This window comes from Columba livia, chromosome 3 (genome assembly GCF_036013475.1).
Source record: "Columba livia isolate bColLiv1 breed racing homer chromosome 3, bColLiv1.pat.W.v2, whole genome shotgun sequence".
Lineage (NCBI taxonomy): Eukaryota > Metazoa > Chordata > Aves > Columbiformes > Columbidae > Columba > Columba livia.
Window position 1 is genome coordinate 109,088,223 of NC_088604.1, and position 16,798 is coordinate 109,105,020.

A 16,798-nucleotide genomic window follows, 5' to 3' on the forward strand; every position below is an offset into this window, starting at 1 on the left:
TTGTTTGGATTTAGTTTGAGAACAAGATAACACCCTGGGAGAGAGTTAATGTTTTTAATTGTTGTTGTCTGAGAGCAAGGTCTTTTCTGAGCTCTCTGCCCACAGGTATGAGGCAGCTATTAAGGGGGGCATAGATGGGGCAGAGCTTGACTGACATCCAGACTGATCAATAAGAGTATTCCATGCCATTAGCATCATGCTTCATATTTAAGGAGAGTCAGGACTTTCTGGCTAGACGGATGGACAGGGACAGAGATCTGTTTTGTTTCAGCTCTGTTTCGCTGGAGTTCTGTTTGGGAGTTTCTTTAGTTTGGCCTTTTCCCATCCTGCCTATTTGCCTCTGGGCCTTTTCAGCCTTTTTCTCTCTTCTCTCTCTGGGATCAGCTGTTTGGGACCACGTCCTGCTTCCTGGGACTGGCTGCTTGGTGCAGACAGAATTCATGAGGAATTGCACTATCTTTTATTTTATATTCTATTTCCATTTTATATATATTAGTAGTAGTAGTGGTAAATTAGTATTATTTTATTATTCTATTAAACCGTGTTTCTCTCAATCCACAAGTTTCTGCCTTCCCTTTTGATTCTCTTCCCCTTTTGGGAGGTAGGGAAAAGGGGAGTGAGCAGTTATCGTGGTTTTCAATTGCTAGCTCCAGTTAAACCACAACAGAGACTTTTTTGCAAAGAGCCTCCTCTTTGCCATATCATGCCCAGAAAGCCTCCCACCCCCTGAAGTACACAAACTGGTGCAGGAATCTGCCTCTGATCCCCATTCATTGGCCCTAGGGTGTGGGTCATCCCCTCCGTAAAGCATGGCCAAGATCCCAAATCTGTGCACAAAATGATAACATTTATTGAAAGAGTAATTTTTTTTTAATACAAAAGAAAGCTCTGTACATAGTACTGTGATTACTCCCACATCCTTCCAGAAACACAACCCTGGAAACTGGAGGGGAAAAAACAAACAAAAAAAATAATCCCACACACACTTATGCGTACACACACACGCGCGCACACACACGCACACACCCCTCAAACAAGTAAAATGAATTTAAAATGTCACCACACAATAAATGCCATTTCATCCCTGATACACAAGTGTTCTTAACAAGTCTGCACTTAAATAAAATACATCATTAGCGTTTAACCAGCAGTTGCCTTTGGGGAGCAGGAGAGGGGCTGCAGTTGAACACCCTGAATCAGCAGGGGCACCTCTGCCCTCCCGGCCCTACAGCTCTGCTCCACAACGCCAGCAGAAGCAAAGCAGAGCAAAGCCAGGCCACAGCGATGCGCTGGGGCAGAGGACAATGCAAACCCCAACCCCATCCTTCTCCCTGGATGAACTCCAAGGTACCCAGCCTTGTTTTGGCAGAATCACTGAGCATCTTTCATACACCTAGCGACGGAGCACATCACTCCCACACACTCCTTACTCTGAGAGCAAGGACACTAATGGGAGGCAGCACACAGCGTCTCACTCACCAGGATGGGCCACTCCACGAACCCTTCCCAGGCTGCAAAACAAACCAAGGGCTCAAAGACCATTTTGGGAGCTCTTACACAGGGGCTTAGAAGGGACCTGTCCACATCTGTGCACTAAGGAACAGCTCTGGAGGGAGAACTACAGCTCAGATCATTAGCTAGGAGTTCTGGAGATGGCACCTGCACAGTGAGTAGGGATGAGCCACTGCGAGGCACTCAGCCCCCAGGGAGGAGTGGGGATGCCCATATCCCTTAGGTAGTCACAGGTAGCACTGCTCCACACCAAGAGCAGTGACAGAACTGGCACAGGTCCCAGGACCATTAGAAAACCCAAGCCCATCTCTGGCTCCCAGGGACACTGCAAAGCCCCTTGCACCTGAAGGATGGGGTTTCCCACTGCTAAAGACGAGCCACTGCTTCACTTGCCTTCTACCCATTAATCCCAAAATGATGGGTATGGAGTCCTCAGTACAGGTAAGCAGGAAACAAGCATCCCACTCGGTTCAGCTTGATCCCTGGCACATGCTGGTGGGTGGTGAGTGCAGCTTAAACGCTAATGCTGAGGGAACATGTCCAAGGTTACAATACAAACTCAAAAGCAAGGCCCCTTTCCTGCCTCCATGCCCACCCACCCCCCTCCCATTCCCCTGGTACAAACCCCATGAAAACTGTACAGGAGCCAAACTTTTATTCCTTAAAGAATTACATAAATACTGAGTTTAACACTTAGAAAAATAAAGTCATTTTCTTTTTTTTTTTTCCTTTTTTTTTTTCCTTTTTTTTTTTTTTCCTCCAAGGCTTCTTTTGTCTTTAACTTAAAAAAAAAAAAAAAAAAAAAAAAAGTTACAGTAGCTGCTTCTTCCCCTAAGGGTTCAGCAGCTTCTCTCACTTGCTCGCTCTCCCTCCAGGGACAGGGCTAGGTAGCAGAGCCACTCACAGCAACTCCCATGCAGGACCACACATGCTCCAAGCCCCTCTGCCCTGGCCTTGGTGAGCCTGCACAGGCTTCACAGCTGCTCCTCCACAGCCCAGGATGGCCTGCACATCACCCTGGGACTCAGAGGAAGAGCCTGCCACCTGCCCAGCAGCTCAGTGCCCCATGGGATCTTCCCTTTGACACTTGAGTTGTTTCTCCACCTTGCATCAGATAGAAATTAAGAAAGCACTGGCTGGAGCTGCAGGGGGGATGTGCGAAAGACCCAGCCACCATCCCCTGCGTGTATGGAGTCCACAAGCAGTGCGAGGGCTGAGAGGAAAGCGTGGGGCTGCACCAGCTGCAGAGTCCCCCCTGGCCCAGGAGGTCTCCAAGGCATCACTGTGCTCCTGAGCATCCATCCACTGACCACCTCAGCTTTGTGAGGGAAGCTACCATATCCGCCAGCAGCCCAGTGAGGAGGCACTGAGGGCAGAGTGCTCCCTGTAGTGCAGACAAGGAAGATGGGGCTGGTGCTGCAGGCTGTGCCCTGCCCAACCAGAAATGCACGTGCAAGCTGGACACTTGCCTCTCTCCAGAGCCCAGGGTGAGCTGGTGCAGCCAGGACCTGTCACACCCACAAAGGCACATTGCTGAGGCCAGAAGCACAGCCTCGGCCCACTCCACTCCAATCTGTGCCTGCAGCACAGATCTGGGTCTGAGCTGAGCCCCTTGCAGAGCAAACACTCATGGGCAAGGTGACTCAGAGCGCCCAGAAGGAGCCAGAGCCTCCTGTTGGGAATGGCCCGCAGTATTTATTTACAGCGCAGAGCAATCCTCCCCCATCAAGAGACAAATTTCTTTGGCTGGCATGAGACAAACACAGCTATTGCAGCATCCAAACACCACCAAGCCCTGCATGGCCCCAGCACAGCCCCACCGCGGGTGGGTCATACAGCCCCACGTGCATGCCTGTGTGTATGTGTGTGGGTGGGTGTGTGTGTGTGCATGTGTGGATGAAGGAAACGTGAAAAGGCAACAATAAATAACTGGTGCAGTCTGTATGAGAAGGAATTGCCGCCAGCCTCGGCACTGGCATGACAAGCCAAGGACAGCACAAGGCCAGCAGCAGAGGCCTCTCAGTCACTCTTGGCGCTGTGTGAGGTGTCCAAGTTGACCACCTGCAGCTCCGTCAGGCTGCTGCCACTGCTGCTCTGCTGCCCGATGACAGCCATCTAGAGAGAAAAGGGAGGAGGAAGCACTGAAGGACAGACAACATGCCCTGAGACCACATGTGCTAGCAGCCAGGGTGGCACTGTCCCTTCTCAGCACCTGTCCAAAGAGGGCAAGACTTCCTCACCCAAGGCTGGGTGGCATTCCCAGGCCTGAGGATTGGTCCTACCCAAGGGACCAGGTTTGCCCAGACCCACAAAGCATCTGCAGGCAGAGGCAGAGCAAGGACACCCCCTGAACATGAGCACCACTCTGCACCTACCTGGTGAAGCTGGACAGCTGAGACTGGGATCTGAACGGTGCCTGATGGGGCTGTCAGGAACACTTGGGGGACACCACCTGCAACAGAGAAAGAGCCCAAATGACACCATTCCTTAAGCAGTACTCCCCACATGGGTCCCTTCTTTGAGCTCTGTGGAGCTTCCCAAGTATGAAGGTGCCTGTCTGCAAACATGGAAGCATCCCAGGAGAAAGCCACACATGCTAGTTTCAAGCCAAGTCTTGCCTGCATGGTTTCATGCTGCTTTACCCCCCTCACACGACCACACGTCCTCTCCAGAGTCCCCTAGCTCCCTCCACTGCCTGTTCCATATGCCACCCATCCCAGCAACCCTCACCCTTTTTCCCCAGCAAATGGCTCAAGCAATCCTCTTCATAGCAGAAAGGTGGGACCTAAAAGCACGCATCAGACATCACCCTTGCCAGGCCTTTGTATAGTTGCTAGGACTGCTTCGAAGAAAATTCCTTGAAATTAGTATGCAACATAAAGATATCCCAGACAAGAAAAATCAGGGTGTCAGAGCACTTAAGGGAGCACTGACCCAGACAGCTGTCTTACCCTGATCCTGGACCTGGCCGTGGGACACCTGCATTGCTGAGGGCGTCTGTGAGAAAGCGTTGAGGACCGCAAGTCCACCGTCCGCAAGGCCAGATGTGGGCGCGTACATCACCGCATGTGGGCTGGGGTACATCATGTGGCCACCCACAGTGGTTGGCACAGACGACGTCATGATGGTCGCTGGGAGGGTCACTGGCACCGGGACAGACTACATGTGAGCCACACGAAAGAAGTCTGCTACACTCACATGCCTGCTCAGCACCCCTCCCTCAGCTACCCTTGGCATGCTGGCCTAAAGTGTATGGAGGCACCCATCTTGTTCTCCCAAGCTCTCTGGGGAAAAGCCCCAGGAAACAGGCAGGTGAGCTCAAACTTCTCTTTTAATAAGTCAGTACAAGACAACAGAAAAGCACAGTAGCCAGATGCCCCAGAACTGAATTAAACTTGACATACAGTTTTCCTGATGAAGCTTCAATAAAGCTGTTGAACTGGATTCAGCCTGCAACCAGGCACTTGAACTCAGATTTTGCTGACAACAGGGGTGTCCTCTGCATGTACAGTCAAAATCGCAAGTAGATGTGAACCAATGCCTTGTGCTAGGGGCAATGATGGCTCACTAAGAAACCATATGGGAACTGAGCAATCTGTTCCCTGCTCCATGCTGCAAGAGCAGATGATACAGGGCCTGGCAACAGGGATAAATACACCTGGGAAACTGTCAGAAAGCCTGGGACATAGTTGGTCTGGAGAAGGATCCTGCACAAGGAGCAAGCATGAGGTCTATTGGCGTGGGTTGTAATCAGCAGTGGTCATGAAGGAAGACAGAACAAGGTTATCATAATTTGCCAATTACCTGTTCCGCTGGAAGAGGTCTGGGTAAGGTCAGTGCTGCTGTCACTAGAGGGAGACGTTTGCTGTGGTGCCTGGTGCACCTGGATCGCCTGGACTGGGACCTGCTGAGCCATGGTACCACCTACGGAGAGAGATGAGTCCATGAGCTCAGCAGGGATACAGGCACTTGGGGTTATGCGAAAGCCTCCCCAGTCCTTCTCCGGCCACACACAGCTCCACAGCGTGGCTCTGCACTGTGCTGGGGAAGGCTAGCCAGAAGCAGGACATGGCAGAAACCAGGCCCTGACACAAAGACCAGGCCAAAACCTGCTCTTTCCTGGCAGACAGGGGCAAAGGAGGGGTTAGTGGCCTACAGGGCTCCAGAGAAAAAAGGCCACAGCAGCTTTTGTCCAGCTTCCAGGCATGGGTCAGGAATGTCTGGGGGCTCTCCTCACCACTCCTGGCTCATCAAGGCACAGCACAGATGATGTCTGGAGGAGAAGACCCAGCACATGCCCCCAGCACTGCCCATGGTCAGCCAGCTCTGCCAGGATCATCTCCCTGCACCAAGCAGAACTGCCCAAACATCCAGTCCAGTAGGGCCACACTGCCTTCACGCTCTGGAGCTCAGCTCCATCCTCCACAGGGCACTCAGGGAACAGTTTGTGATCTCAAGGACATCACAGTGCCCTGTCCAGGGATTAGAGACCACTTGACCACCAGATATGCATCACAGAGCTGCAAGGGCACAAACACACAACCTCCAGTCCTCTTGCTGCAAAACCCTTCAGTTCCAGAGATGGAGCTCAGCACAGGAAGCTCCCCTCAGGCTCAGGTCCTGTATCCAGAGGGAAGAGCAAGGGATGCCAGAGAGCAGGAATCACCAGCCACCTCACTCAGACTGGGCATCTCCCCAGGCAGCAGACCAGACAGAGAGAGACACAAGTCCATTATTCTCTTAGTTACTCCAGATCACAAGAGAAATCCAGTCCCCTTGTATGGGACCATGCTGTCTGCCAGGGCCCAAAGGAGCCATAAGCACTCCAAGAAAGCATGCGTGCTATCAGTCTCATTGACTTGGGCACAAACAGGCAGGACACAAGAAATACTGTCTCACTCTCAGTGCTGGTCCTCAAATGATGGCTGCCCCCACAAAGGAAAGCCTAGTCTTGCTCTGAAACTCCAGCCAAGGGCATGTCCAGCCCCAGTGCAACACCTGGAGAGTCTTGACTCTCAACAAGAAATTCCTACTCCTACAAATTCCTACACAAGGCAGCACAGCAGCACCACTCCCTCCTACGCTCTGGGTCTCTCCTAATCTATCCTGTGCGCTGTGGTTCAGTGACTGACTACAAATCCAAGTACGAAAGCAAGGGAGGCTGTTCAGAGCCAAATGTCAGCACCCAAAAAACATCCACGGGGCATCTGAGCCCCTGTGGTCTCCTTCCATCAGTCCTCCCAGCAGCACAGTCCAGCCTCAACACAGTCTCACCAGGGACCTATCTCCTCTGCATTTACTAGCCACAGGACAAACCCTGGGGCAGGAGACTGACAACTCACTGCTTCCATTGGTCTGTATGCCCCAGGATGCTGCTCTTGCCTACACCAAGCATTATCTGCCCTGTCCGCCCATCTCTCCCCAGCAGCCACAGCCAGGGTGCCCTGTGCTCCGCCTCTCTGCAGTCACACCTCAGTTGGGGGTCAGCTCTCTGGCCAGGACCAGGATCCCCACAGATGCCTCCATCCCCCCACCTCAAGCAAGCGGAGGAGAAGCGAGTGCTGACCTGTCAGTGACATGATCTGCCCTCCAGCTCTGGCAGGGAAGCGGAAGACTGTCTGTTGTGCCTGCTGCAGCTGTCCAGCCATACTCATGACCACCTGGCCCTGCTGGCTGGAAAGAGCCAGGGAGTGCGGCTGTAACTGAGTGAGAGGAAGTGTAGGGGTCCCCGGAGAAAGGGAAGCACCTGCCAAAAGGAGGGAGAAAGAAAAGCTTTGTCACCACCAGCTCTTTTCACTCCCTCCAGGCTTCTCGGTGCTGCCCTGGGGTCCCAGCTCAGCTCCCTGCCACCATGCCCTTCCCAACAGCAGGGCCAGCTAGCAGCACCCTAAGGAAACAGTCACTACATGACCTTTCTCCAGCCACTGGCCTGGCTGGGCTTGAGCAAGGAGTCCCAGCCAGGTTCACCCTACTACAGCAACCACTCTGCCTCCTCCTGCCACTAGGTCTCCTCTCCACTGGAGAGGGCAGCAACACACACCAGGTGCAGAGATGGACGGGTGGATGGATGGATGCAGTCCTCAGCCCCTAAAGGCACTGACCTGACATGAGGGTGAAGCCAGTGGGTATCGGCATGAGGCCTCCAGATGTCACTGCACTGGCTCCAGTAGTCTTCAGCACTGTCCCGTTGGCACTTGTGACGGCATTGGGGCTGATGCTGGCAGACACTGGCGCCAGGTAATTAGTGATGGGGAATGACGGGCCACTGCTGACCTGCATGGAGGTCGAGGTGGTGGGGGCTGTCTGGATGGTGGATGTTGTCCCCGGCAGGTTGGTGACAGTGAATGCTGGTTTCAGTGCATCCTGAGGAAGGAGAGATTGTGACAACTGAGATCAGCCATTGGATCCTGTCAACATCTGCCTGTGAGACCAAGCCAGGCTTCATAGATTGTACTCCCATGCTAAACCATACCCCACAGCCTGCTGCCAGCACATGGAGCAGAGCCAGGATAGCAGAGAAGAGTTGCTTGTACAAACATGAGGAGACCGTGACCAGTAATGCAGCATGAGGAGAGCTGGAGGGAGCTCAGCATAAACCTTGGATACAAGCCCAAGGCCACACAGGTCCCCCAAGAGACTTCCCTGCAAGACACCAAGGGATGAAGCAACCCTTCCCCTCCCCAGGAGTTCCCATAGCCTCCAAGAAGAGAACAGTCTCTTTTTAGCACACAACAGGCAAAAGTAGTCCTTGCAGGGACAGACATACAGGCAAACACACTGTCTCCTGTCAGGAATACACAGCGCTTCCCTTTTAGCAGGAAACACATGGCCAAGAACAAACCGAGAAATGGCTCTTAAAGGCAGCTCTACACCAAAAGCGGCAAGGGAGAAGTGAATAAGGCCAAACCTGGACACCACGGAGGCCCAAACACAGCCCTGACAGCTGCCTGGGCAGGCCCTGGAGAATGCCTCCACAAATCTCCTGGAGTAAAAGGGAGAACCTGGCCAAGGGAAGTACCGATTTGCCACTCCACTAGCAGAAGATGGGCACAAGGCAAATGTTTCCAAGGGACCTCACATGTGCAGGCTGTAGCTAACATACCATGCTTCTGCAAGCAGCATCCGCAATGTCTGTCTGAGGACAGCATCGCCAGGGAAGCTGAGCGCCAGGAGGAAAGGGGCCCTGCTCTAGGCCAGCACTAGCCCGAGCAGCTGGCTCTGGGAACAAGGGAGGAACATGTGTTTCGGGCTGCAGGGCACCTAACACCCCAGATTTCCACAGCCACAAAGCATGTGGCTGGACATGGCTTGAATCTGCAGGAACCAACCAAGCTCAGCATGATCCCTCTTGCACCTGGCAGCTGCACTTCACCTAACACACCTCCTTCCCCTAAATCCCCTTTTGGATACCCAGGGTCTCCACAGCCCCCTTTTCTACCCTGCTCAGCTGGCCAAAAGCAGACTGGAAATACACTGCTCCACAGGAGACCATGCCACAGGCCACAAGGGACCTGCTGTCCTCGTGCCCTGCCACCAGAAAACCTGGTAAGTTAAAGCTGCCACACTCCCACCCCTCCTGCTGCAGGCTGGTGGGCCCAGCTCTCCCACGTGCTAAGCCTTGTTCCCAGCTTGTCAAGCTGCCAGGAACGAGGAATTCACAGCTCAACGAACAGCTAAAAAAGGGAAGGCAGCCCATTTTGGAGAGGGGGAGCCAATCCCAGGAGCTCAGCTGTGCCCCAGAGCCTGGGGAGGGAGGAGAGCAACACCCCTCTGCCTTGGCACCACAGTCCCTGAAGTCCAAATTAGAAGAGGCACATGATAACAAAGTGAAGCCCAGCAGAGGCACTTTCCATTAGCTCAATCACAAACTCCTGCCCTTCCACATGGGACATGGAGGCTATGGGTGTCCCACCCACATGGGTGACAGAGCAGAGCTCTCCCCAGCCCTCTAGGCTAGAGGAGCTATAGCAGAGCAGGCCAGGTCCTGTTCCCAGCTTGAAAAGCCAGGTTCCCTCATCCCCAGATGTAGCCCTGAAGCTGTACACCCCTGAGATACAGTCCTCAACTGGCCAGGGCACCTAGCATACCCTCACACTCCCTACTCTCAGGGCTGGAGGAGACACACCAAAAGATTTACAGCACCCTACTCAGGGAGATTACCAGGACTCCCTAGAAGCACAAGGACAAACCTCAGTATGATCAGAACAGCAGAGGTACTCAGGAGGGATGCTGTGCCAGCAGGCTTGAACTATGCACGCCCTGTCTCTACCTTCCCTACACTGCGACAGGTGAGACTCAGATTCTTTCTGTCTTTGCTGTGTTTCTCTTAGGCTGTAGCAATAGCTTCCAGTACAGAAAGAGAGCTGGGAGAGACCTTGGGTCTGGACATCCATTGCCTTCTCCCCATGCCTGTCTGAGATACCTTAGAGCCTCATGGCACTTGGGCTTCCCCCTGCACCCTGCAAACCCCAGACTACATGTACAAGGCCAGCCTCCAACAAGAGCCAAATCATAGGTCACCTTCAGCAGCAGAGATTATCCAAAGGGCTGTGGACAAGGCCTGAGGCAGCACAGCAGCCCTGAATGCCTTTCCCTTCCTGATCCAGCTACGCATCCACTCCCCATCATCACTCACTGCAGACTTCAGTTTGCAGAGCAGTGCCTGGGGAACCAACACAGCGCTGAGAGGTGCAGCACAGTGGCAGATGTCTGCACAGACCCACACCACTGGGCATGCTTGGTAAAGTTATACAGCATGAGTGGACCACAGGGCACAGCCCAGGCCATTTGATCCCCATTGTGGACCATAGTAGGTCTTGGGGCCAGAAACAATTCCACTCCACAGCTTCTGGGGGCTCCCAAAGACAAAGCTGTTCAGCATAACGCAGACGCCCCAGCCAGCATTACTACATGGATGTTGCAGGACAACTGGCCTTGGAGGTACATGGGAAAACCCAACCTAGTCTCCAACACCTGGTCTGCATTCCAGATGGGGCAGAAAGTCCCACCTTTCACCCATCCCAAAAACAGACTACAAGATCAGGGCTACTCTCATGTTCTGACCCCAACCTAGAGCCCCTGAGCTCCCTCCAAGATCGCCTCTCCCATATAACCACACCCAGGAGATTACAAGAGGGCATGGTATCCTTTGGGGTTCTCAAAAGACCAGACAGGTCAGTGCACAACAGTATCATCATGAGGATATAGCTGCGGTCTCCAAAGTACAGCACACCCCAGTCCCGGCCATAGTCTGAGATCAGCTCTACAGCATGGAGCTTGGGTTTGACACAACAGGAGCACCTCATAGATGCTGCCACCTGCAGTAGAAAGGAATAACAGCCTAGCTGCATTGCACCCCTCTCTGCCAAACACAAGCAGGTTCTGTCCATACAGAAGTCCAGAAAGCAGAGTTCACAGCAAGGCTAAGGAACAGCAAGGCTAAGGAACCAACCAACTAAGGCCCAACCCTCTCAGAGCATCCTATGTGGCTGGACTTAACAGTCCAGACACTTAATTCCCTGCCACCTCCCGCAATGAGGCATCTATAACCCAACTCTGTGTACCACCTACCCCTCAGCAAGGATGCCAGCCATCTAGCATGGCCCACCCACAGGCTCCCTTCATCCTCAGCGGGCTTCTTGATCTGTCTGAATTGGGCTGATCTCTGTCAGAGCACCAAACCAGGCTTCCAGCCCTGCAGAAGGCACAGTAGAACTGAAGAGGGTCAGGGCAGGACTGTTCCCAGCCCCAGAGTTTGCCATGACAAGAACCTTCAGCAGGCCAGAGGTGGGTTTAGCCAGAATGTCAAGGAGAAGACAGGGCCACAGAGCTCCTCTAGCCCCAACCTCTAGCCCCTTGTGGCTGTGGCCACAAGGCACCCCACACTCAGCATTACCATTTGTGAGTACTGGAATGGAGCTTGCAGGACACTAAGTGGGGCTTGCATCAGAAAGCAGGCAAAGATAAGTTAAGATTCTCCTCTGCCAAGTAACTGCAGTCCAAGAACACACTTCTTTTGGGGCCATCGAACAGTATTTTCAGGGAAAAACTTAAAGTACATGATGTGGACAAGCCCCATGCCAGGGACAGGTCAGCTGCCATACACAACACTTACTGCACCTCCAAATTACTCCAGGCACAGGTAAATTATCTCATTACAAAATGCCCACAGGACTTGCCTTTTCATCCAGGAGAAGCCCAAGAGACACTAGTCCTTACAGGCTGCACAAGGGAGAAACTGCATCACGCCAGACTTGGACAGCCACGACTGTTGTTGGACTCCCATCAGCGGGAAGCCTTCCCAGGGACTCTGCTGGGCTCCAGCACAGAGTACTCCAGCCAGCAACACCTTGACCCACCATAGCTTCTCTGCCTGCAGGGATCTCTAGGACTGCTGAGATTTCTCAGGGCTGAGCAGTGAGAAGATTTTGCTTGGTGCAGCACTGCATATGTGTGGAGAAGAGGGCAGGGAGGAATGGCAGCTGCCAGGTACCCAGCAGCACCATGACCAGAACTGTTGGGCTGCCACAAGATACAAACACACATAAGAACAGCCCTAACAGCCTCAGACAACATGCTGAGCACGTCTCAAGGCTGCACTCGCTGCCTTTGGGATTACAGCACAGAGATCTCAAACACCCTTCTCTCCAGGTTCTGTCTGCTAAATGTTTAGTAGCTACTCTATAGCAAGGATGCTGCCGTGGTTTGCATACAGTTGGCTGGATGGCTCCTAGAGCAAGGCCACGGTCAATACGGAAAGATGCTTTTGCAGCAACCCCAGTATCCATGCCATGAGCACAGGTACAGTAGAGGTGCAGCATCTTGCAGCACCCAATAGCACAGGCCTGGGAAGCTGTGGCACAACCCCCTGTTCAGCATGTCCTCCCAGTCTTGCACGACAACCTCCCTTGCCTCCCATCTCCAAGTATCCAAGCACCATCCTGCAAAGGAGGCACAGGGATACAGGAGCCAGCTTTCTTGCAACAGCTCCAAAGAAGAGCACCCAGGGACACGGGGAAAAGACCTTCTGGCAGAAAAGGGCCATTGCCCAACTCTGCACCCACGGCTAGGCCCTCTGCAGCACCCTGGGCAAGAGGCCACAAGTAAAGGCAGCAGGCAAGGGCCAGCGCCTGCAGGGACACCAGGCAGAGAGCAGAAACCGTCTGTCCAGCCAAATGTTTCCATTCCCCATGTCCTCCCTGCCCCCTTCCAAAACAGCACCAAAGCAAGAGACAGCTGCAGCTTATAAGGAATGTGAGGGGCCCTGCCAGGGACTCTGGCGAGGGAAACCAGGCCTTATAAGGCCATGGAGGCAGAATCAAATTTTTATCAATGAGTGCAAGAGCATGGAGACGCCCGCGGAGAGATAACAAGGCTGAGAGCTGGCCGGGGGGTGGGCTTGGCCCAGTGGGGAGCCCTGCTGCAAAGGCCAGGGCCAGGACACCTGCCACCCACCTCCCTCCCCCTCCAAAACACCACTACCACCAGCCAAGTAATGGAGCCAGCCCTGGGAGCACAAGCTTGCTGGAGTTGCAGCAAAAGGGGACCCATCCTCAGCTTTCCAAGCTGCTTTCCAAGGAGGGCTGGGGATGGCCAGGGCTCCCAGCATAGCCACACAAGCACAGTCCATGCCCAGGGTGCCCAGGCATGTGGCTGAGCACAGGAACGTTACCTTGGTCTCCCCACTGCTGTCTGACTCGGACACCTGGTAGGTGAGGTCCGTCTCCTCGAAGCCTGTGGCGCTCATGCGCTGGTCAGTGGTGGGGTCTGAGCGCGGGGGTGAGTCTGGGGAGTTGAGGCATGTTTGGATCAATGCCTTCCCCGTCTCACTGGTGATCATGGGCTGCAACTTCCGCGTGGCAAACGTGTACACATGGCCCGTCTCACTGGCCACCAGCAGCAGGACTTGAGTGCCGGTCAGTGTGGAAAGCTCGTAGGCCTGCCAGCAACACAGGGGAAGAACAGGGAATCACAAGCAGCAGGAACACATACAGTGCAGGACAAGAGTCCCTGGCATATCCTTGTGCTCCCAGCATGGCACTCTTTCTGCTCACACCAGCTCTGACTCTCTGCCACCCCACAGGAGCTGTGGCCACTAAAACTAACTCAAGACTGGTTCCCTACATGTTGAAGTTCCCTGTGCTGCGTTCCCATCTCCTTTAGTGTGCCCTTAGGGAATGTGCATGACAAGACGCCATGGGAGAAGAGTGGCTGCACTGGAGAGTAGGCTCGGGACATGGGGACACTGGGCTGTCCCTATGCTGGAAATCCCACCCGTGTCTCCAGAAAGATCTAGATGTCTCCCCCCTAAACCTCTGCTAAGCCATGTGAGAGGATGCTACTCAGCCCTGTTACCTCCTATCCCTCACTGACACCCAGCCAGGCCAGGACCCAGATTCCCCTCTCTGTATTCACAGTCCTGAGCACCCCTACCAACCAGGATTGACCTGTGGGCTAAAAAGAACACTCTTCGTATGCCATCATGGCACACTCAATAGTCTTGCACAAGCTGTCACTGACAGGATCTTCTCATTCCGCATCCCGCGAAGGCAAGATGTGCCCAGCAGTACCCCAGAGCTGTTCCCACCTTCCCAGAGCGCGTGAAGCCCAGCCTGGCTGGGATACAGCACGGCTCAGTTGTTCAGAGGATGCTACAAGCACCAACAGGGATGCAGATGAGCCAACAGTATCCAACTGCACACAAAATCTCCCAAGTTTCTAATCTGTCTTTGCACAAGGGTTCCAGTCACCAGGAAGCACGGAAGGCATTCCAGGCCAACCGAGACATGGTGCTGGCCCCTTCTGAGGCCAAAGGACCTAGCACGGCTGAGGCCTTAGCAGGGCATCCCGACTGTGCCACAGGGCTGGTGCAGGACCCAGCAACGGCTCACGAAGAGGCAGCCCGAGGGCTCCCGGAGCACCGGGCAGCTCCAGCCGAGGGCTGGAGGCTGCACCGGGACGGGCCTCCCCGAGCGCAGAAGCTGTGCACCGGCGTGTGCACCCGGCATCCCCTGGGCTGCGTGACGACCGTTCTCGCTCCCGACTACCCAGGTCCCTGACCGGAGTCCCGCGGACGCCAGGGGCCAGCCGCAGGCGGCACCCGGCCCCGCTGGAGGCTCCCGCGCAGCCCCCCGGAAGAAGCCGGAGCCGGGCCGCCTCCCCCCGCGGGACCGAGAAGCCGCCGCCGTTTCCGGGCACAGCCCCGCCGGCCGGCCCCCCGCTCGGCCCGGCCGCGCACTGCCCGGGGACCAGGGCTGGCACCGGGCCGCCGGCCACGGACAGGTGGGTGCCAATCGACAACCTCGAGCGCCCCTCCCCGCGGCCGCTCGCCACCCCGGGGCCGCACCTTCTTCATGATGCCGGTCTTCCTCTTGCTGAAGGTGGTGTAGCGCCGCAGCTTGTTGTCGATGAACTCCATCTTGATCTTCACCCGGCCCCGCGTCTTCTTCCCGGGCTTGGCACCACTCACGGCCCCGCCGCCCCCGCCGCCGCTGTAGGCGGCTGCCGCCGCTCCCGCCGCGGGCCCCGCCGCCGCTGCCGCCTCGGCCAGGCCACGCTTCACGCCACGCCGCTCGCTGCCCAGCTCCTCCTCCTCGGCCGAATCCGAGTCGCCCTCGCTGCCGCTGTACAGCGCCTCCCGCTCCAGGCGGCCCCCGGGCGGGCCCGCCGCCGCCCCGCCGCCGTTCGCCCCACGCGGCACCGGTACCGGCGACCGGCCCAGCCCCGAGCCGCGAGCCAGCGCGGCGGCGGCGCCGTTCCCGGCCCCGGCCTGGCTCGGCAACATCGCGGCGGCGAGCGCGGGTCGGATCGGGTCAGGCCGGCCTCGCCATGGCCCCGCCGCCCGCTCCGCGATCACGGCCCCGCTCCGCCGCCGCCCCCGCCGCGCCGCGCCGCCCCCATATAAAGCGATACAATATTGCCTTTTATGGAGAAGGCGCTCCTTATATGGGGCGAGCCGGCGCCCCGCCGGGAGGCGCTACCCCATTGGCTGACGGCCGCTAAGTGCGGGCGCCCATTGGCCCGCGGCTGGCTTTTGATTTGCATTCGTTCCGACTGCGCTCGCGTCACTCTCAGATTGAAACACGCAGGGAGGCTCTTAAAGAGACAGGCACGCCGCGCGGCGCGGACGGGGCGGGCCGGCCGGCGACGGGTGCCGGTGGAGTGCTCCCGCTGCGTGCGCCGGTACCCGGCCCGGCTGTCTTGCGGCTGGGCGGCGGAGGCTGGGCTGAGGCACCTGCTCTTCCAGCCGTCACTCCCCTGTTACTGCTGCCAGCTCCAGGAACTCGCGTCCTCGTAGGGGACACACCACGTGAAAGAGACCCCTTCCCTTGCCGTCTTCAGGATATAGTCGCACCACTACTAGGGCCACCTCTTAGTGATGCCACCAGGTGTTGCTCCAGGCAACCCTCCACCGTTCCCAAACCCTGTAGGTAACAACATGTTGCCTGTGTGCCTGGGGGTTGCGGGGTCTGCCTAGGGTCAGGAGAAGGGGCTGCCGAGGCACTGAATGGGTTTGGGGGACACAAGGGTGCTGAAGGCACTGGACTCGGCAGATATGACCAAAATACACATTGCCCAAGCACAAGTTGACCACTGGCCAGAAGAAGAAGGAGGATGGGCCCACAGCTACCTTTGAGTCCACAGGAGGAGATAATGGGGTCCTGGCTCACAGTGTCCGTGGGCAGGACAGACTGACTGAACACTTGTCCCACGGGGAATGGCTGGGCTGGCCCCAGTACACACATAGGGGCCCATGTCCACACCCACTGCAGCTCAGAAGGTTCCTAGCGGGTGGCACAGGCCGTGTATTCTGCTCAGGTATGAGGCAGGATCTCCACAGGAGGGGGACAGCCCCCGCACACAAGACAATTGGGTACAAGGCAGGGACCACACAGCCCCAGAGCCTGAAGCTGGGAGGACAAAGCCACATCCTTGGCTGAGAAAGAGCTCTCCCATACCATATCCTACAAACAGGAGCTGTAGCCCAGGGCAAGACCCCACTTCTGCCAGCACCAGCCCTGCCACAGACCTATTTTGCCTCCTGGGCACCCCATGGAGGGTTCTGCAGCTTGCACAAGATCTTTCCATATCCGTCTCATCACTCGGGACATGCATGCTTGCCACCAGCCTTCACAGCTGTCTCCCATTCTCTAGGGCTAACCTCCTACAGAGCAAGAGAGTAATTGCAAAACCAAACACCCCCCTCACTGCTGCCACCACCTCCCCCTCCTCCCCGCCAGCCATGCTCCTCCAGTGAGCACACATGCCATTTATAGCTCCTAGCAGG

At 55.8% G+C, this 16,798-nt stretch overlaps 1 protein-coding gene across 7 annotated transcripts; it reads right to left on the bottom strand.

Moving 5' to 3' along the window:
• Positions 1-826: 826 nt before the first annotated feature.
• Positions 827-15,418, bottom strand: SRF (serum response factor). Of its 7 annotated transcripts, none has more exons than XM_065058999.1 (8): positions 14,858-15,416; positions 13,184-13,450; positions 7,614-7,875; positions 7,079-7,258; positions 5,317-5,436; positions 4,464-4,671; positions 3,888-3,964; positions 827-3,627 (listed from the first exon to the last, which is right to left on the bottom strand). In XM_065058999.1, exons 1-8 carry the CDS (start codon positions 15,293-15,295, stop codon positions 3,536-3,538), a joined length of 1,644 nt encoding a protein of 547 aa, XP_064915071.1. In that variant the 5' UTR covers positions 15,296-15,416; the 3' UTR covers positions 827-3,535. The 7 variants fall into 7 exon arrangements, with proteins under 7 accessions (XP_064915071.1, XP_064915066.1, XP_064915069.1 ...); XM_065058994.1 differs by having other exon boundaries at positions 4,464-4,655; positions 14,858-15,415; XM_065058997.1 differs by lacking the exon at positions 4,464-4,671 and having other exon boundaries at positions 14,858-15,417.
• Between the last annotated feature and the right edge of the window lie 1,380 nt (positions 15,419-16,798).